Source organism: Dreissena polymorpha, chromosome 8 (genome assembly GCF_020536995.1).
Source record: "Dreissena polymorpha isolate Duluth1 chromosome 8, UMN_Dpol_1.0, whole genome shotgun sequence".
In the NCBI taxonomy this organism is placed as follows: domain Eukaryota; kingdom Metazoa; phylum Mollusca; class Bivalvia; order Myida; family Dreissenidae; genus Dreissena; species Dreissena polymorpha.
This window is the reverse complement of record NC_068362.1, coordinates 106206614-106229016: the sequence shown is the minus strand read 5'-3', so window position 1 is coordinate 106229016 and position 22403 is coordinate 106206614. Positions and strand designations below refer to the sequence as shown.

The 22403-nt window shown below is 33.8% G+C and overlaps 1 protein-coding gene across 1 annotated transcript in view; it reads right to left on the bottom strand.

Annotated features, from left to right (window-relative positions):
* LOC127840796 (uncharacterized) overlaps positions 1–21281 on the bottom strand; it is a 43895-nt gene extending 22614 nt beyond the window's left edge. The window contains exon 1 of the mRNA XM_052369204.1: positions 21064–21281. Coding sequence (XP_052225164.1) covers positions 21064–21173 — 110 coding nt within the window. The 5' untranslated portion in view covers positions 21174–21281. The remainder of the gene's footprint in view (positions 1–21063) is intronic.
* Between the last annotated feature and the right edge of the window lie 1122 nt (positions 21282–22403).

Sequence of the window (22403 nt, the reverse complement as noted above, 5' to 3'; positions counted from 1 at the left end):
GCTTCATTAATAAAAAGATGAAGAATGATAATTCATACTTATTGTTAAATACTGTAACAAGGGCTGTTTGTAAAACATGCATGCCCCCCTATATGGGCTATAAGTTGTAGTAGCAGCCATTGTGTGAATACGTTTTTTGTCACTGTGAACGGTGGTGGTGGTGGTGGTGGTGGTGGTGGTGGTGGTGGTGGTGGTGGTGGTGGTGGTGGTGGGTAATAGTAGTAGTATTAGTAGTAGAAGTAGTAGTAGTAGTAGTAGTAGTAAGTAGTAGTAGTAGTAGTAGTAGTAATAGTAGTAGTAGTAGTAGTAGTAGTAGTACTAGTAGTAGTAGTAGTAGTAGTAGTAGTAGCAGTAGCAGTAGCAGCAGCATTACAATACCAATACTTAAGAATGATCAAATGGGAAAAGGTAACCTAGCACTGGCAGTAAATATGGGGCTCATTTACAGGTCAGATTTGGAATCTCTGCTGTAAAATGAGATTTTAAATGAATTAAAGGGAGGCAAATGCTGTAATAAAAAGAAGATGCATAAACGTAGTTGTTTCCCTTGTTTGAACCATGCTAAATCCTTAAAATGCCTATTTTTTCAGTAACTGTGACCTTCACCTGTGACCTTGACCTTGTGACCTCAAAATCAATAGGGGTCATCTGCGAGTCATGATCAATGTACCAATGAAGTTTCATGATCCTAGCCCTAAGCGTTCTTGAGTTATCATCCGGAAACCACCTGGTGGACGGACCGACCGACCGACCGACATGAGCAAAGCAATATACCCCCTCTTCTTCGAAGGGGTGCATAAAAATTAACAATGGACTAGCGCATACACACATACACTCAACCATTTCGACACAAATCATATTGAAACTCCATAATTTTAAATCATGAGATAAATTCTTGTTACCTTCTAATGTAAAGCAATTTGACCAATTTAAAGTGATTTTTCAAAAGTATAATTTGCCCCCTTGGTGCAAAAAGGTATCATATGACATTGAAATGAGAAGGCACATAGCATTTTTTGCACCAACATGGCGAATTGATCTTGCATTTAAACATGTTATCATTTATGAAACCATTTCTTTGAATATAATAGTTTCAAAATGTTTAGCTCCCATCCTTATTGGTTGCATAATAGCCCACACTTGACTTTCCTCTGAGTATAAAGAATGTAGGCATCATGTCATATTAAAATTAAACAAAAAACATAGTATGAATAAAGAAGGCCATCATGGCCCTTAAAGGGACTGTCAACAACGACGACAAAGAAAAGAAAAGTTGTTAAATACCGCATTTTTTACAATTATTAGTTTATATTAATTAAAAAAATGGTATATTACATAACTTTAAAAATAGTTAATATTTTCAGTATATTAGGTAATACAATTTCGCGATGTGAAATCAAAAGTACACCGCGAAAATATGTGACATAACGATATACACACTACACTGTAACTCCAATATAGCGCGGTCAATGGGGTCCAAGCCGCGAAACAGCGTTATAACGGATCCGCGTTATAGGTTTTGAGCTCATTTACTGCAGGGCGCTATAAAAAAAACAGGTATAGAATAGCCTATAATATAGGTCATGTATATTGCCATGCTGTGTTGACACAAATACATGCATATAAACCGAATCGTATCGATAACAGTATACATACCGCTTTTCTTATGTGCACATTTATCTGATAATCCAATAAACTGCAACATCACTTAAAAAATAATAATCTTGAACATTAATGACGATATATGTTTAAGAAATTCGTAAACACAACCGTACGCATATATGCCATTTTCAGAAGTGTTAAGAGTACAGTGCATTATGGGGCAGAGCTTTCATTGGACGAGCAACTTTAAATTTAGATTGAATGCAATACGACTCATGTACAACAAATTGTTTTATTGCGTCATACGCATGCAAAAAACGTGTTTCCCGGGGACTTTCTGATACCGCGCAAAAATGAAAGTGAAACTATGTTAACAATTGCTGGTACACTGCGTTCGCATGTAAATAAATCGTCTGCATTATTTAATTTCTTATACACGAACTGAAAGAGATTAAATGACATAATACTAGAATGATGATAAAATGACAGAAAAAGTTGTTTTATACCATATCAAAGAAAGAATGTTTCAATCGTTTTGAATTACTTGAATTGTATAACTATCCCACTTGCACTTAACTTATGGAAATTATCGCACTGAACCGCTCTGATGAGATATACATGTAATAAACACTGACACGCCAGTTTTTCACACCTTTATTGACATTACACAACAGATTAACACCAATTAGCTGTCGGTGTTGTTTAACCTCGAGGCGATTATAATCGGTTCAACGGACGGTTGAATAAAGCAATCAACATAACTGTGATTGCCGCCATCTTTGAATTGTCTGAAAATAAATGAAGTTGCATTATACGGATTTGAATCAGAAATAAAATGGAAGGTTGGAGAAAAAATGGGATCCAAGCACCCTCCGCGTTATATTTGATTCAGCGTTATAACGGAGCGCTTTATATTGGAGTTACAGTGTATAAATAACGCAAGTATATTGATCATTTTATATATAAAATATATACAATTCACTACGCATGCACAATTTGCATTCCTGGGTTTACCACGTGACGATGATGTTCAATCTACTGGCGTTATTTATATTTTTGCCTGGTAGTAACCTGTTAGACATACCCGGTAAAATTTATTACCGAATATACTGAAAATATGAAAACTTAACAACTTTTTTTCAAGTTATGTAATATACCAGTCGTGCTACAACTTTTCTTTTTCTTCGTCTAATCTGAGTTCCTGGACATGAATTGAAGGCATCAACTGGTCTATTGTTTGACCCCACTAGAGTGTTAAGAATTTAGTTTGAGATTTGACTTGGTGACATTGTTTCTAGACGCATGTTATCCTCTTTCAGACTTATACGGTTCATGGCAGTGTGAAAAACATTGGAATTTCTTTATTTAATAAGCCTTTATTATATTTTGGTAAAACATATGATGTGTAATGAATTCATATACACCGTTGTGCTGCATGCAACGTGAAATCTTGGCACCAATTTAAGGCGTATTCAATAATGAAGTTTTGTATGTGCCGCCCACGCACATGAATCAGATTCATATTTGGCCTTAATACTGTCTAGATAAACATTCTAACAAAGTTTAAAGTTTCATTGATAATATATTAAAATGTGAATCTATAGTGGTAACAAAGACGGTACAAAACAGACACTTAACTCTACAGCCACACACCGAACTACACCGAAAAGGGTGATTACAATTATAGCACTTCCTGGTCTGGTGATTAAAACAGCCCCAACATCTGGTGGTCATTTAAAAAAATTGTTTAATGTTTATGCAGAACAGATATTATGACAACACACTTTATCAATGTTTTGAGCATTAGTTTCATTAGAAGCGGGTCAAACATGTGAGCCGCATGTGACTTCTTGTGTGAAAAAAAAGATACATGTAATTTTAGCAAAACTACCGGCCGCATTGAAGACATGTTTATTAATTGACTTAAATCATATATTATTTTGTGGAGAAATAACTCAAATAAATGCTCAGCAAGTTTCTAGGATATTGAGGAAACATATAATACTTCTACTGTGTGTATATAACATTTTCTTTAAATATGATCTAGTGATCTAGCTTTGAACTCAACCTTGAAATCATTTGGACAAATGTTATTACTTCAAAAGTTTTAAAATCGGCCGAGATATCATTGAAACAAATGCTTTTACGAGCATTATAAAATCAATTTGGCCTCTAGAGTTTTAATAAGATTTGTAATCATGCAGTTTTACATAGTGACTTAAATACAGTAGTATGTTAAGTTGGAATAAGACATCAATTTGTAATCATGCAGTTTTACATAGTGACTTTAAGTTAGTTTTTCACCCTACAGCACCAACTTATCATTTATGATCTAGTCTGAGATATGATTGGGACAAATGTTCTTACCAAATGTCATGAAAAAAATATGCAATAAATGTTATCTGCAAGTATGTCAACAAACCTTCTCTTCAATTTTACCTAGTGATCTAGTTTTACATCCAACATGACCAGTTTAGATCTCCACTGATATCATTTGAACAAAATTTAATGTTATTACCAAGTTTCATGAAGATGGACTATACATGTGAGTAATGTGCTTCGTATAAATGAATGATTTGTTTTTTACCAATAACATGCATAACTAATGTCAGTTTGTATTTATTTGTATAAAATATTTGTATAATTTTATGTCGCTGGATAGAGAATTTAATAAACAAGAGGCCCATGGGGGCCTGAATCGCTCTACTGCTAAAACACTGTGCAAGTTTGGAAAGAATAAGATGGAAACTTTGTACGTAATCGTGCAAACAAGGAGAATTTTCTCAAATTCAAAGGGAGATTAGTGTGTACTTATTTCTCCGATACTGCTCGTATTCAATAGGGTTCAAGTCCTCATTGATATAAAGATACTGTGCAAATTTGGAAATAATTGGATGAAAACTGTGGAATTAATTACGTAAACAAGCGGGATTTCAAAATTTTCTCATATTGAAGAGGAAGTCATTCTGGACTTATTGCTTCAATATTGCTCTTTTTAAACAAGGGCTGTTTGTAAAAAATGCCCCATATGGGCTGTCAGTTGTAGTGGCAGCATTGTGTGAATACTTTTTTGTCACTGTGACCTTGACCTTAGACCTAGTGACCTGCAAATCAACAGGGGTCATATGCCAGTCATGATCAATGTACCTATTAACTTTCATGATCCTAGACCTTATTATTCTTGAGTTATCATCCGGAAACCATTTTACTGTTTTGAGTCACTGTGACCTTGGCCTTTGACCTGAAAATTAATAGGGGTCATCTGCCAGTCATGATCAATGTAACTATGAAGTTTCATGATCATAGGCCTTAGCATTCTTGAGTTATCATCCGGAAACCATTTTACAATTTCGAGTAACTGTGACCTTGACCTTTGACCCGGTGACCTGAAAATCAATAGGGTTCAAGTCATCATTAATATGAAGACACTGAACAAGTTTGAAAAGAATCAGATGAAAACTGTGGACTTTATCGGACAAACAAGAAAAAGTAACCATTTTACTATTTCGAGTCACTGTGACCTTAACCTTTGACCCAGTGACCTGAAAATCAATAGGGTTCGAGTCCTCATTAATATAAAGACACTGAACAAGTTTGAAAAGAATCGGATGAAAACTGTGGGCTTTATCTGATAAACAAGAAAAAGTAACCATTTTATTATTTTGAGTCACTGTGACCTTGACCTTTGACCTAGTGACCTGAAAATTAAAAGGTGTCATCAGCCAGTCATGATCAATGTACCTATGAAGTTTCATGACTTTAGTTTTAGACCCCAGATGACCCAAATACAATCCCAACCCAGATTTCATCAAGATAAACATTCTGACCAAATTTCATAAACATTGGATGAAAATTGTGACCTCTACTGTCTACACAAACAAATTGTTGATGGTTTTTCTATTATTTGACCTAGTGACCTAGTTTTTAACCTCAGATGACCAAAAAACAATTCCAACCCAGATTTCATCAAGATAAACATTCTGCCCAAATTTCATAAAGATTGGATGAAAACTGTCACCTCTACTGTCTACACAAACAAATTGTTGACGGACGCACGCACACAAGCACACACAACGCATGCCGGACATCACACGGTCATCAGTGATTTTTTTTGCTTTTTTTGTTACAGCCTGTGGCATTTGGATTGGGAAAATTAGCGCGATAAACCATGAGATTGGGGAAAATAGCGCGGTAAACCATGAAATTGGGAAATATTATAAATATGATTATAAGAACAGAATAAAAATTGCTAAGTTCATGTCTGACAGCATTTTTTTATCATAAAATGTTGCTTTCATGTCTTCTTACAACGTTTAGTTAATATCCTTCCACATGCATATTAAACTTGCAATAACCTATAGATTCTTCAATATACATGTACCATTAAGATTTAATCATAATTTCTTTAAAAGTATGAATTTAATTCAGGATGTTTTTTAAAGTAAAATTTGATATGGTGAAAACATGAACAAATATAAACAAACACGCTTTTGTGTTCTTGCTGTGTTAATGTTGTATTAAATGGAGCTAAAATAATACATTTCATTTGTTAACCTTTAAATATCTTGCACAATTGACATCCTCAGTTCAATGCTATTTCACCAAACTATACAGCGTGACAAACATAATAAAGCAGAATATGCATATGAATCTGAATATACACAGATCCACTAACATATAAATCAAATCATGTTTGTCTCTTTCCATTTTCGAACGGTTCTCGTCTTAAATGCTTTAACTTTGTGAACTCCAATTACCAAACACAGATTTCCGTGACGCACATTCACTGTGAACATTTCTAATAAATATTTGTTGTTGTTCATCTCAAACATAGTATTTTGGGAAAATTTGGTCATTTTTTTGGAAATTTTGTTCAGATTTTTGGGAAAAAACGTCATTTTTTTGCAATTGGGAAGAAGCAGAATATCTGCGGTAATTTTGGGCAAAAAAAATCACTGGTCATACAGTACAGCCAAAGCAGAACAAACGTATTTCGCGATCCGCGGCGGCAAGGTGAAACGAGTCGATGCCGCGTCAGTCATTGAAGCCGCGTCAGTATGCGGCGGCAAGTCGCATTTCGCTGCGAAACTTCGCATCTGTCTGCCAAGGCATGCCGCGATCCGCAACATGATGCCGAGTCGATGCGCATCATGAAATAAAAAATCTTTTAAAAATTATAAGTTACATGAAGTTAACAAATTTTGAAAGAACAATTATAATAATAATGAAAATCATAATAAATTTATTGTGTGCGGATTGTATTAGCATATACATGTAAGCATAGTTAATGTGTCTGGCCAATTAAGTTTGTTTCCCGCCCGTAATGTATGTATTTCACACATAAACAAGGTCACGTAATTATGTTTTCGCACATACAAGTGGTCAAGGCTCCTGCATATGGTGGATTTATAAATTAATTGCATGTTGATTTTGCTATTATATTTAAGCTGAGAAAATTAGCAGTTTGAAGCCACATCAATAATCAAGACGGTGACAACGTATTTGTTGTTTTGTTAATTATCTGCTTATTATAACTATTGTTTGAATATGCGTATATAAACACGTTTTATTTTGTTCATATAATATAGTTAATATCGCTACTAATTACCCGATAATCCCGTATATTCCAGTTTTGAAGCAAATGCTGGTAAATATTTAAGCTACACAAACATTCTCGATATTTCCTTTAGTATCAAAAACATTTTGGCATTTGTTACTATTTATAAAGATGATGAAATAACTTCTAATCAGGGCTTTTTTTTCCCCACTGAACACGCGATTAACGCCTGACGTGATGTTCATGTATTTATACAACACAAAATACACCCAAACTTTCCAAACGACGTTCTACATGTCTGCATAATTTTCACGCGCTTTTTATGAAACAAAGGATATTTTAGCACTGTTTATTTGACGCTAGAATTTGCCAAATGTCGCGTGAGTTCGGAAGTGTGTTTCGGATTACAAATTTAATAATGATGATCGAACAAAACATTAACAGTTGCGCATAATTAATTCTACGCTACACATACATGTATGTACATGTAGGTGGATATCTTTTCATTCGATCCGCCGCGTGCGTATGCGGCGGATTTACTCTGCGAAAGTACGCGAGGTTAATACAGACTCAGCGTAGTTGCGCGGATCGATGCCGAGTGCCACGGCGATACGCCACATGAACACATGATTCGGTCGCCGCGTACTAATAATCTGGCCGTGGTGTAGCCGCGGATTATGTTTGTGCCGCTTTGGCTGTACTGTATAAGGTCACCAAGTCACTTTGTGACAGGTGAGCTAAAAATGAACCAATTAAATGCCCTGGAAAAATTCTGTCAGCAAAAAGAGCGTTAGTATGGAAAAGCATGTGTATAAAGACGCTATCGCTATTTTTGCACCTTAGAAAACTTTCAGAGCCGTTAACAATTAAATCTTTAGATCTACAAACCAAATAATTGGTTCTCTTTATTTTACCAGACAATCGGCCCGGTATATTTGACTGACAGGCTGGACCTTACAAAATTTTACAGGACATGACCGTCGGTCCGGCAATGATTGACTGAGACTGTGGCAGCCATGTTTTTCAACCAACCGGCATCATTTTTTAAATTGTCCAAGATATTTTTGGGATGAATCTTCTGACCATGCAAGTTTCATGAAGATCAGACAATAAATGTGGCCTCTAGAGTGTTAACAAGATTTTACTATAGTCATATATAGCAATATAAGGAAAAATGCCCCGCACCTTTGTGGCCATGTTTTTCAAGTAAACATAAGCATTTTCAAACTCAACCGTCATATCCAGAAAACACATGTTTTGGCCAAATTTCCTGAAGATTGGACCAAAAATGTGACTTTTATAGTGTTCACATGTTTTTACTATATTCATATAGAGAAATTGCCCCGCCCCCTGGTGGCCATGTTTTTTCATCGATCTAGACCATTTTCATACTTGTCCGAGATATCAATAAAACCAATGTTTCAACCAAGTTTCATGATGATTGGGCAAAAATTGTGACTTCTAGAGTGTTCAAAAGGTTTCTCTAAAGCCATATACGGAATACTGCCCCGCCCACTGGCGGCCATGTTTTTCAACGGATTGAAACCATTTTTGAATTCAACTAACATATGATTTAGACAAACATTTTGACAAAGTTACATGAAGACTTGGCATCAAATGTGACTTCTACAGTGTTCACAAGGTTTTTCTTTTTTTTTACCTAGTGACCTAGTTTTTAACCCAGTTTCGAACTCAGTCAAGGTATCAATGGGACAAGTGTTCTGACCAGGTTTCATGAAGATCGGACAATAAAGGTGTCTAGAGTGTTCACAAGGCAAAATGTTGACGACGCACGACGCACAACAGACAAAAAGCAATCCCAAAGGCTCATCATGAGCATGTTGTGCTCAGGTGAACTAAAAAGAAACATGACAGCCAGAAAGTGAAGGACAAATTGTCGTGCGAATAAAAAGCACTGTTTCCGTGGCTTTGTACTTCAACATATGACGACTGCAAACGACTCCATAAAATGTGAGCTTTGCAAACATGCTTGTTAAGTTCCTATCATAATTGGTTGCATAATAGCCCACACTTGCCTTTCTTTTGTGTATGACACATGAAAGCCTCATGTTATATTGGAATTAATGTCAAACATATAACATATGAACAAAGAGGGTCATCATGGCCCTTAATGGCTCATCTGTGTTGCTGAACATGCATTGTGGAATACTTCAATTGGCGGTCTATTATTTGACTCCACTTGACCCAAATTCAATCATTGAAATTGTATTGTCAACAAAAACACTATGATCACGTTTCATTAAGGAGGAGTTATAAATGTTGCCACTAGAGTGGCAAGAATTTAGTGAAAGATTTGACCTGGTGACATTGTTTCTAGACCATGTGATCTACTTTCAGACTTGGCCTAGATATTGTGAACACACACATTCTGTGTTTTGTCCAGATTGAGTCATGAAATCTGGTCTCTGGAGTGGCAAAAATGATTTGTTATTGTTCATCTGCTAATCTACTTTCTACACGCACATGACACAAACATTTAAACTCAGCCTTGACACATATTCAGGATGCAGGATAACATGGCTTTATGGGGTTCACAAATTGATGTTAATGGATGTAAACACACCGGTAAGTCGTGCTTTTTTCCATATAACTTTTAAAAACCATTTTTCAGAAGAATTTCAACTAGTGCATAAAAGACAAGTTTTATGTGGTTAATGGCAATGTGAAAAACATCGGAATTACTTTATTTAATAAGCCTGCGTTCTTAGCCAACCATTTGATTTGTAATGGATTCATATACATGGTTGTGCTGCATGCAACGTGAAGTTCTGGCACTGATTTCAGGCGTATTCAATGATGGAGTTTTGTATGCACATGAACTAGATTCATACTTGGCCTAACTATTGTCTGGCACTGATTTCAAGAGTATTCAATTATGGAGTTTTGTATGCACATGAACCAGATTCATACTTGGCCTTACTATTGTCTGGCACTGATTTCAAGCGTATTCAATGAAGGAGTTTTGTATGCACATGAACCAGATTCATACTTGGCCTTAATATTGTCTAGATAAACGTTCCGACCAAGTTTCATCGATAATACATTACTTATGTTGCATCAAGAGTGGTAACAAAACGGTGCAAATCGGACACCTAACACTGCATGCTGCACACCAACTACACTGGACGAGTGGTAATAAAACGGTGCAAATCGGACACCTAACACTGCATGCTGCACACCAACTACACCGGACGCCTGACAAAGGGTGATTACAATAGCACTTCCTGGTCTGGTGATTAAAACTGCCACTGGTGGTCATTTTTTATAAAACAAAACACAATCATCTTTTTATTCAGAACACATATCATGATATCACACTCTTTCAATGTGTTGAGCAAGTTTCATTTAAAGTGGGTCACACATGTGACTTCTTTAGTGTAAAACTGATTTTACTATGGCAACATAAGCATAACTGCCCGCACCAAAATAAGATATAAATAATATCTTATTTTGCGAATAAATCACTTAAATCAATTGTAAGCAAGTGTCAATATTATTGAGGAAACATATACTACTTCTACAGTATTCATAGTCTTTTCTTGTTTTATTACCTAGTGACCTAGTTTTGAACTTGGACAAATGTTATTACTTCTACAGTTTTCAAATCGGCTGAGATATCATTGGAACAAATCTCTCACGAGGATTATACAATCAGTGTGGACTCTAGAGTTTTATCAGAGTTTTGTTCAGTTTGACCTTGTGAGTTAGTTTTTCACCCTACCCAAGTTTGATCTAGTCTGAGATATGATGGGGACAAATATTACTAAGTGTCATGAAAACAATGTGAAATAAATGTTAACTACAAGTTGAAATATGTTAACAAACCTATTCTTCAATTTCACGTAATGGTCTAGTTTTACATCCAACAGGACCAGTTTCGAACTTCACTGATCCACTAATATCATTGGAATAAATGTTATTACCAAGTTTCATGAAGATTTGACAATACATGTGAGTAATGTGATTCGTACATTAACAAATGATTTGTTTTTACCAATAATATGCATAGTGTAAGTTTGTATTAATTTGTATAAAATATATGCATAATGTTATGTCCCCTGACATGGATTTCAATACAAAAGTATGTTTGCTGTGATAGACCACGAACATGTTTAAGTGATTACATGTATATCTTGTATTGATCTGGCAAATGGTTGTCGGACTGAATATCTGATACAGTATTACTCTTCTTGAGCTTTCAAGACGTATGAAATATGTCTAAGATTTTAATAGGATTAATGTTGTTACTAAGTTTCAATTGACAATTAATGTGGCCTCTCGAGTGTTCTTTTAAATTGTGTCTTACAAACTATTTGTTTGAACCATACATGACCCAGTTTTAAATATATTAGGTTCATACTTTGGACACATGTTCTGACAAAGAGTTTCATAACAAAATGGGCAATAAATGTGTCTTCTAGTGTGTTCACAAGATTGTTCTTTCATGTAACCTAGTTTTTACCTCACATGACCAGACTTAACACGTGGCCAAGATATCATTATGACAAAATGTTCTGAACGAGTTTTATGAAGATTTGCCAACAAATGCCATCCTTGGGTGTTCAAAAGGCAAATGTTGATGACGAACAAGGGGCGACAAAACATGGACAAAATTTGATCACAAAAGTTCACCATGAGAATGTTGTGCTCAGGTGATCTTTTAATGTAATGTGTAGTGTTTGCAAGGTATCACCATCGGCATGTCCGAAGCATGTCCCTCTTTCCAGCTATATCATTAGAAAACAAGGGCTGTTTGTAAAACATGCATGCCCCTCATATGGGCTGTCAGTTGAAGTGGCAGCCATTGTGTGAATACGTTTTGTGTCACTGTGACCTTGACATTTGACCTAGTGAACTGAAATATCAAAAGGGGACATCTGCCAGTCATGATCAATGTACCTATGAAGTTTCATGATCCTAGGCCTAAGCATTGTTGAGTTATCATCCGGAAACCTTTTTACTATTTCGAGTCACTGTGACCTTGACCTTTGACCTTGTGACCTGAAAATCATTAGGGGTCATCTGCCAGTCAGGATCAATGTACCTATGAAGTTTCTAGATCCTAGGCCTAAGCGTTCTTGAGTTATCATCCGGAAACCATCTGGTGGACAGACCGACAGACAGACCGACGGACGGACCGACATGTGCAAAACAATAATCCCCCTTTTCTTCGAAGGGGGGCATAAAAATATTCTGAAAAAATCTTAATGAAGATCGGTCAAACCAGACATTCCCAAAAGTATTTAAAGGTCACATCCCTTCTCGAAATAAAATACGCTTTTTAACAGAATACACTTAAATAAGTGCATTTATTCTTCGCTTTCTCCAAAAAAGTGTATTTTTTCTGCGTCTTTCGTTTTAAAAGTACACTTAAGTGCATTAAAGTGTATTTTTCGAAATTAGAGCGCGTTTTTTCATAATCTTTTGAATTGCCAAGTGTATTTTTTCTGTACTTTTTCATGATTGAGTGCGTCTTTTCAATGGAAGTGTATTTTTAACTATATCTTTTCCAAGACAGTGTGTCTTTTCAATTTAAGTGTATTTAAGTGTATCTTTTCTGGGTCTGAACATATTTTATACTTTTTATACATTATATATTAGTAGCAAAAATTTTGAAGTATTTACAAAAACAACACAAATACAAGTGTTATGTATGATATTATCAAATGTTTATTGATTATTTGAAAACATCAAGAAAAAAATACTTTTAATAATAAATATTTACAAACAATGTTTAACAGCTTTAAAAAGCACAAGTTCAACTAAATCAGGCTGTGGATCACTAATTAAAAATATTGAACGTGTCAAAAATATTATGTGGGCTTCTGGCAAGCCCACATAATATTTTTGACACTTTCAATATTTTTAATATTAAAATTATATTTTCTCAACTTTCTTATACTGATATTTAACCCAAATAAAATTAATATCTACCACATTGACTACTAAACACATTTTTTTAAAGGCAATTAAAATAATATTTATAAAAGAATTATAATTTTCTAACACCATTCAGTATGTTAAATTGAAATATTCACAAATAAATATAATATGCTAAGGGTTATGTGCATGTATTGTAATTTGTGATTTCATAAACAATAAACAGATTGTCATTTCTCAGTAATGATATTCAATTTAAGGTCACAAAGAGAAGAATTGTTATCAGTGATGTGTATTATTCCATAAATATTTTGGTGTTGAAATTTGCCTTCATCAGTAGATATATCTCAAGCTGACACAGCAGATAAGAGGTATCGGGTCCGTTCGCCCTAGTTACACGTTCGCCCTGGGTCCGTTCGCCCTGGGTTCGTTCGCCCTATATTATCATGTGCATATCGGGGTATGAACAGTTAATTGATCACACATATAAGCAAGTTTAAACCTTAAGTTTTCATGAATTAATATAGCAAGCAATTAGAGAAAATAACTGGCCTTTGTTACAAACACGCTTACAAGTTAAAGAGCGCCGTTTTGATTTTTCACACATGTAAGCAAGTTTGTACCTTAGATTTCATCATTAATTAATATAATAAGCAATTAGGGAATATTACTGGCCTTTGTTACAAATACGCTTACAAGTTAAAGAGCGCCGTCTTTTATATTTCGGTAACACTTTTTTGTTTGATATGTTCGGAATAACCTAACTGTGAAATATCACAGTATATAAAATGGAGCTCAAATGTCTGGTTCTATTATTTCAAAAATGGATAATGTGTTGTGCATTTCGTGCAATTTGGAGGTACGACCAAGACAACATGCGATTACACGCGACGTTTGTGAACGGTGGCAGCATCAGCTATGTGGAACTGGTTAGTTTAATTTAATTTGTCAATTGCATATAATAAAAACATATCGTACGTACTTTTTCTATATATTTTAATGTTCCTTAAGGATTTCATTATTTCCATCTAATGTAACTGGTAACGGGATCTTCATTTACGTACGATAAATTATTTAGTTCTTAATAATTTGTTCTGTCCATTACGGTCTTAGTGAATGTTGTCTCTATCGTATTTCATTTTCAATTAGCATTAAATGCTACCATTCTTCGACTTATGCGAATTAGCGTTAAGTGCTAATATCCTTTGATCCATTATAGATGTAATTAATTAAAGAAGCTTACGTTTGCGTTCTTGATTTGGTAAACAATTTAGATTGGAATTTGCTACTCGCTCTCTTAGCTTACTAAACTGTTTTATTATAGTACATTAATGTATTTTTCCATATGTTAGAATTTGTAGCTCACCTAGCACAAAAAGTATACCGATGTGGTTTTGTGAAAAATGGGCTTAATGCGTGATACGGACTGCGCAATTCCTTAAGTATTTCTAACAATATACAATAGTTATTCTAAACAATATGCAATAGTAATTTTAAACAATATGCACTAGTCATTTTAAACAATATGCAATAGTTACTTTAAAAAATATGCAATAATAATTATAAAATTTTGTTAATTGAAATTAAGTAAAACTTTATTAATTATGATTAATTAAAATTATTAAATAAGTTAAAATGGAAATTTAAATATTACAAATATGTACACAATATAAAGTGCATCATTTATTATTCTATATATAAGCTGTATATATTAAATTTATAAATTATTTGTACATTTATATGTGTAATATAGTCATTAAGATTATGAGATTTTGAGTGTAACTTCTTGCGTTGTTTATGGTTCTTTCATTCAGCAATATATAACCACCGTCTGTCGGATTATCTAAATTCTTGTCGATCCCTGCATAGGCAAATAAATTAAAAATTCATATGAACATCATTATATCTAAAAAAAACATCATCAATATTCAATTTACTAAACTGATCAACTTCCAATAATTCTCGCGTGTATTGCGCGGTGTGAAGTAGCAACCGGCCTTTATTGATCGGTGTCGATTAATTAAGAGATTATAGAGGTAACGATCTGTGTTAATTGATTGATTGAGTGTCGTAATTACCTAATATAGTTAACATTGAGAACAATTACTAAATCATATAGAAATAAGTTATGTAGAATATGATTATTAAGTTGAAACTATTATCCTAAAGTGTATACTTAATATTGCTGCATGCACAAATCATGTTTATAAAACAGAACTGTTATTATAATTTTTTTTAGAAATTATCTTTAATATGATTATTAGCGTATGATTAAGAAAATAAACATAAATTATGTAAATGAAACAGAGCGGTATATTTTAAATTGTGTCTCAAAGAAAATGTTCAATTATAATAAATACATTAAGTAATAAGATTATTATTAATTAATTATAACAGAACTATATTTTAAGCAATTAAAGCCGTATTGTCAGTGAAATTTGCCGATGTCATTGTAAGTTCATGAAATTTGTATATATCGTCCGCAGAAAGCAGGCCCCATATGTATATACAAAGAGAACTGATGTATTTATGGAACATGAATGATATATAAATCATTTACGTTTTTAAATAACTAAACAATAAGATAAAATTACTGGCATTCGACGGCTTTGTTACAAACACGCTTACACGTTAAAGAGCGCCTTCTTGTTTTTTCACACATATAGGCAAGTTTGTAGCTTAAATTGTCATTTATATATTAAAATGTTATAAAAGATAAAAAATTTCGTTACATTTATTGCTTCCCTGCTTTGATAATAAAATTTAGGGCGAACGGACCCAGGGCGAACCGGTTTTAGGGCGAACAGGATTTAGGGCGAACAGAAATTAGGGCGAACGGACCCGGATTCCAGATAAGAGATCATCTCTCCCCCAATTAAATCAAATATGCATCATAAACACTAATCTCCTTTATCAGTGATGCAGCAATGCCTAACAAAGGGGTGCATATCATCTGCATACTTTTGATTGGTTGATAGTTACTTTTGATTGGTTGATAGTTTTTGTTTTGAAAACAAGTCACTGTTGATTGGTTTAGGGCACAGGAGGTAAATTTGTTTAAACAAGCAGATGTCAGCAACTGATAATGAGCTACATGTTTAGACATAATTTAGCAAATTAAGATTTTAAATAGTACTTGTAGTGTCAAATGTCTTGAAATACTGTCAGCATGAAGTATTGTGTGATGAAAACAATGTGTATTTACTACAATGTAGTAAATCAAAGTAGGTTCAAAGTGGCTGGATACTTAAAAACAGTTGTAACAGGTTTGTATTTTCATTTCTGCATCCCTTTTTTAATTAAGTTCATTGAATTAATTATGATCATTATCATTGTTTATGTATTGTCTCTGGTATATGGATAAGAAAATGCATTGTAATTTTAAGAAAAAATAACACCAATTGAAACAAAAATAGATAAATATACAAATTAAAAAGTGTAAATGTTATGTAAAGTGAATTATTATGGCTGTGTTTTATGGTTATTGTCATCTTTAATTTTATTTATAGCTAAGTCTGGTCATTACTGAATGGATTTCTTTCCCTCATATTTAATGAGAACTTTTATATTTTGATTTTAAAGGTAAAACTCTTGCCCCAAGGAAAGAATGTGCATTATCACCTGCTAAAAAAGGAAGAAACAGGGGGATACTGACTGATGTATGGACCAGGTTTTTACCCTTCAAGAGTTGGCCAACTAGAGTGGAGCAGGAGAGTGGGCAGTCACTAAGAAAAGCTGGATTTGTTGAAAGGTAAAACTATACAGGTTATTGCATTTAAAAGGCATCACACTTCCAGCCAATCCAGACAGCCAAATGAGACCACGCATCTTAGTTCATTTTCAAACTGTATTTTCTGCAAAACGCAATTTTTTGATGATAAGAGTTTAGTCACATGTGATCACAGGATTAAATTGCAAAAATAAGCAAACAAAAACAACAAGTAAACAAACTTGAATTGATTTAAATTTCTAATTATTATCGCAACAAGATTACCATTACAGAAATATTTCACAGTTAAGTGAAACAAAAAACTTACAATTTAACAAGTATGAAGAATGCCTCGCCCTTTTGATAGTGTGTGATATCATGTTTATCTTTTGCAGATCAATACGCATTCAAGATCCTCAAGAGGAGAAGGACACAAGCAACATCAGTGGTAGATGTCACTCCAGCCCCTGCTTTTCCGGTCTCGCTTGCTGCTTGCCAGGTCCCTCCACCCGCCAAGATCAGGTCTAGGCACTGGCTGCCCTAGCGGTTGCGGTCGTGTTCCCAAATGGCTGCTGTACTGGACTACTGGTCCCACCACCATATTCGGTCAAGGTCTCTCCAAATGCTGAAGTCCAGGCTCCTCCGGCCACTGCGGTTTAGGTACCCCAGACAGTTGTGACCTAGTTCTCTGCAGCAGCTGCGATCTAAATATATTGACCCACTGCGGAACACTGCGGTTAATCGTTTTTTTCCATACAATCTTCCACAAATGCCTCATTTTATAATGAAGTGTACAATTCTTATGTTCATATTTGTTTGTGTTATAAAGATGATTTTGCCTGCACATTGTGTTTTTTTCCCTAAAAACTGCATGAGGCTATTACTTTTTTTACTGAAACATATCAGCACAAATCGTAAAAGACTTAAACATACTTTAATACAAAAAAAGTGTTTTAACCCACAGGAAACCACCTTGCCAAAAACCCACAAAAACTTACTGAGCAGGTTATTGTTTGCCAAAACCTAGCGAGTGTGTGTTTCATTGTCCATAGTGCTTATAAATTTAATAATTAGAAAGAATTATCTTTAATGTATTTTTTTTAGATATATAAAGTCGAGAAACTTACATTATTTTTGCGCCACATTACTAGTTTATTAAAATTTGTGTCACTCCTAAGATGTTCCCACGGCCTCCGAATGTCTCTCGTACCCTCTGAAAGTGTTTGTGTTAAGAAATTATTTATTACGTTATTTTTAATAAATAAATCTATTTCAGGCTATAAAATAATGTTCTAGCTGTTGATATGTCCCCTTTATAGTTAAAACTGAGATAACTTGTGAGTAAATAGTTGTAAATGGTTGTATATATTTCCAAGTTTGGAAAGTTATGTAGATCTCAAATGTGCTTCCATGTCCATAGTGCTTATATATTTAATAATAAGAACAAATTATCTTTGATGTAATTTTAGTTTTTTTCATATAAACTCGAAACACTTACATAATTTGTGCGTCACATTACAAGTTTGGCAAGAAAAAATCTTTAACAATATTAAAAACCATGTGAGGATGTAGAAAGATTTTTTAAAAACTTTTTTGCTATTTGACAATTTGGTAAGCCTACATATATGTCTTTGTCTTTCAACATATTTAATTTTCCATTGTTATTTATTGTGATATTGTTTGAAAAAAATGTATATTGATATGTTATTTTTCAATGCATTCTTTGTATGGAACAATGTAAACCCAAAAGTATCGGGACAGGGGGAAGCAGTTGCAGAGGAAAGTGGAAAAGCTTTCAAGCACCCATAGAATGGTCTTAACTACTTGTTTATTTTAAAATGATTTATGTTAATAAATGTGTTTATTTCAAAGTTTATTTGCTGTTGTTCTTTCAGATCATATTTAAACCGGCCACTTTTCATATCCAAATGAATGTTTTTTTAATAGACATTTTCAAAGATACACTTAAGTGCACTTATACACTAAAAAATACACTAGAGCGTTTTTTTTCTTCAAAAAATACACTAGAGCGTATTTTTTTCAAAAAATACACTTGAGCGTATTTAAGTGTATTTTTTCATGTTTTCCTTAGTAAATTAAAACGCTTAAAATACGCTTCAGGTGTACTTTTTTGGGAACAAAAAAAAAAGGTAAGCGAATTAATACGCTTAAATATACTTAAGCGTATTAATTCACTTAAATACACTTTAAATACCCACAAAAGTGCATTTATTGCAGGACATTGGGTCCTGTTGACTTAAAAAAAATGTACGACCAGACTGGGATTCATAAGACCTATACATCACGTCATCAACTCAAATTTATTGACAAAATGATTATTGGGACAAGAGCTGTCACCATAGGATGACATATGCCCCCTATAAACGCTTTGATAGAAGTTTTCGAAACATAAACGCATATTTCGAAACCTAAACACAAACCCTAAGTTCAAGGTCAAGGTCACAGGGGTCAAAATGTTGTGGCATATGGAAAAGCCTTGTCCATAATTATACACATGCATACCAAATATGAAGGTTACATCTGAAGCGACATAGAAGTAATGAGCATTTTTCGAAACCTAAACGCATAAAGTGACAGACAGAAAGACGGACAGTGCGATCACTATATGCCCTCCTCCGGGGGCATAAAAATGAAATGAAAAATAAACACAGCACTGAACAAGTAACACTAACAAATCACAACACAATCACAGTATTCTTAAAAAAAAAAATTAAACCAAAATGAAGTTAAAGACAATGCAAGTTGTCAATTGAAAATTCAGTAATTGTATACTGGCATGCACATTTCTGTGAACACCAATGTTTTCACTGATGCTGATAGTGAGGTGTCACAATGACTGAAGGATGTAAATAAATTATTTCTACATAAAAACCTTCATACGTGAAAGGACTCAATGAAGTACCTCAAACAATTTAACACATGTTGCTAGTAATTACATAATTTTACAGACTAAGTTTTTAAAGCAATATAAGGTATTTACAATATTTCAATAACATACATTTCCCGGTCTGGAAATTATATGAAAACTCAGAATTAAACTACAAATATAAACAAACCAACCACAAAGATATAAAAATCAATGAAAAAGCACTATTAAGCGTAAATTAATATCAAAACCAACTGTAAATACCCGAATACAACGATCTGAGTTGCAGAACATGTTTTGGTTTAACAGTAAAAACTATTGACACATTTACTTGCATATGAGAAAGTGTTCGGTGCGCATGTGCAGTAACATTTCATGACTGTTAACAAAAAAACAAGGTAATTTGTACTGCTCATATTTCATTCAAGCTTGCTTTTTAGTTTCATGTTTTAATTCTATGAAATAAATAAACTTTTGCTCTTTAATTATTTACTGGACATGTGAACCGACAACAAAGCATTTTCAATCGGACCTGTTTTAAAAATGTGGTCAGGTACGACAGTTCGGCACATTAAAGAAAGAATGCGAACAATGCTTTTGTTGTATAGAGTTGAAAAACTGTTGTTTTTTTCAATTTGACTATGTGACTTACATTTTTTATCTCACATAGCCAAGTTTCAAATTTGGCAGAAATATCATAGAGGCAATTTATGTTCTTACCAAGTCCCATGAATATTGGGCAATACATGTGGCGCCTCTATAGTTTTCATTAGCTAATTGTTGGACAGACAACGAACAATCAACATAAAGAGATCAGGCTGAGAAAAGCTCACCATGAGCAGGTTATAAGCTCAAGTGAGTTAAAAAATGCAGGCTCAAACATTCAGCCATTAAGTGTGACCTATCCTTCATACATGTACATTGGGTAAAGGAATACATGCATCAGACATTACACAGGCAGGTTGATTAAAGGTTTTTTCTGAAACAAAGCTCGCATTGCCGCATGGGAGTCATTACATTATTTATGAGAAATGTACTGTTTATTAACTGTTGATTGTCACAGCTTTAGGTCCATCATGATTATTGCATTTACCATTTTGACTTGAAACAACAAAGAAAGAGTTTATAATTTAGTCATTTCAGTGAAGGACTTATTACACTATGTTTTTTTGCTGAAATATGGCCAATATCTTGTAATTCATATAATTGAACCATTGAAGAGTTATTTATTAACAAACACAAATTAACAAATTAAAGCTGAACAACAAATTGTTCACATGCACTGATTTGGAAATACTTATATAACTTATATTACAATAATCCAAACAAATTAAAATGGATGATGGTAATTGAATTATACAATGCAGAAATTTATACTGATATAAAATAAACAATAATTTTAGCTACCTGTGATTAAGCTCAACACATTTAGAGCAGCACAGATGATTGTGGTCCGGGCAGAACATTGTTAACTTTTCACCCTTGTGTATGATGCATATTAAAAGAGAAGTCTCCATCTTCTTAGAAAGTGGCCACTTCCTTATTTTATCCTTTCCATAAGGATATTTTTTATAAAACCACCTACCATGCTGTCTGTGGGAGTTTATACATGTTCTGCAGAAGTATTTAAGACATTTTTCATTTTCACAGTAAAAATCTGCATCTACTTCTACAGACCGCTCTGTTTTGCACATTGTACAACAATAATACATAACCACATCAGAATTTCTAGAAATTCCAGATGTCGCCATTTTGTTAATTCACTTTCAACAAACAAGATTTTACAATCTGAAATAACTTGAAATAGTTATGTCCAAGCATATGTTTTACACACACCCACACAATGTTATTAAACATAGACAAGTGATATGAAATTTCTAACTGAACAGCACCCAAGTTAACCGTCAAATGGGGCTTGTATGATAGAGGTTTACAGTGTAACTATGTATACTGTCACATGACTATTGGGTAATGTGTGTTTTGATTACTTGAGTTTAAACTGTACCAACGAAGCTGTATAGATAAAACCTTTAAACCAAATTTTTAAAAACACCACATTTTTAATTGCTCTAATAAATGACATGTTATTAATATGGAAGTATAATGATAATATTAAGCAGGTTCTAACATAAACCAATTTTATTACAATATCAGATCCTTTCCCCCAAACAGTATTAACAAGAGGGCCATGATTGCCCTGAATCGCTCCACTGTTTTTTTTATGCGACAAAAGCGTGCAATGCGCATGGGTTGAAATGTACTCAAGCATGTGACTGTCTCTTTCTATCCCTCATCCCACTGGGTTCTTAATATTGGAAAGGTGAGCATTTTTAAATATGGAAAATGTTACAACGGTGTTAACTAAACAGACTAAAAAGCCCTGGAATTGTCGCACAGGTCCTTTGCTTATTGTGTAGGTACATTTATCTCTCCAAAAGATATTGACGTTTTTTCTATTTCACATATTTTTAGATGCTGAAGATCAAATTTACGCATGTTCTACAAGATGAATAAAAGTTCATTCATTCAATCATGAATCTTTTTACATTAAATTCCAAAAAGTGTATGTTGGTTTCAAAGTTTCTGTTTCTTATATAGTTCATGACATATGCAAAATATCTAATGAGGTAGATCACCTGAACTTTACTTCATTCTTGAGGCATTTGTGAGTGTAGCAGGATTGTTAATGCGGTGAAGAAATTGTTAATTGTACAAAGAAGATATTTGCCTGAGGAAACATAAAGTTA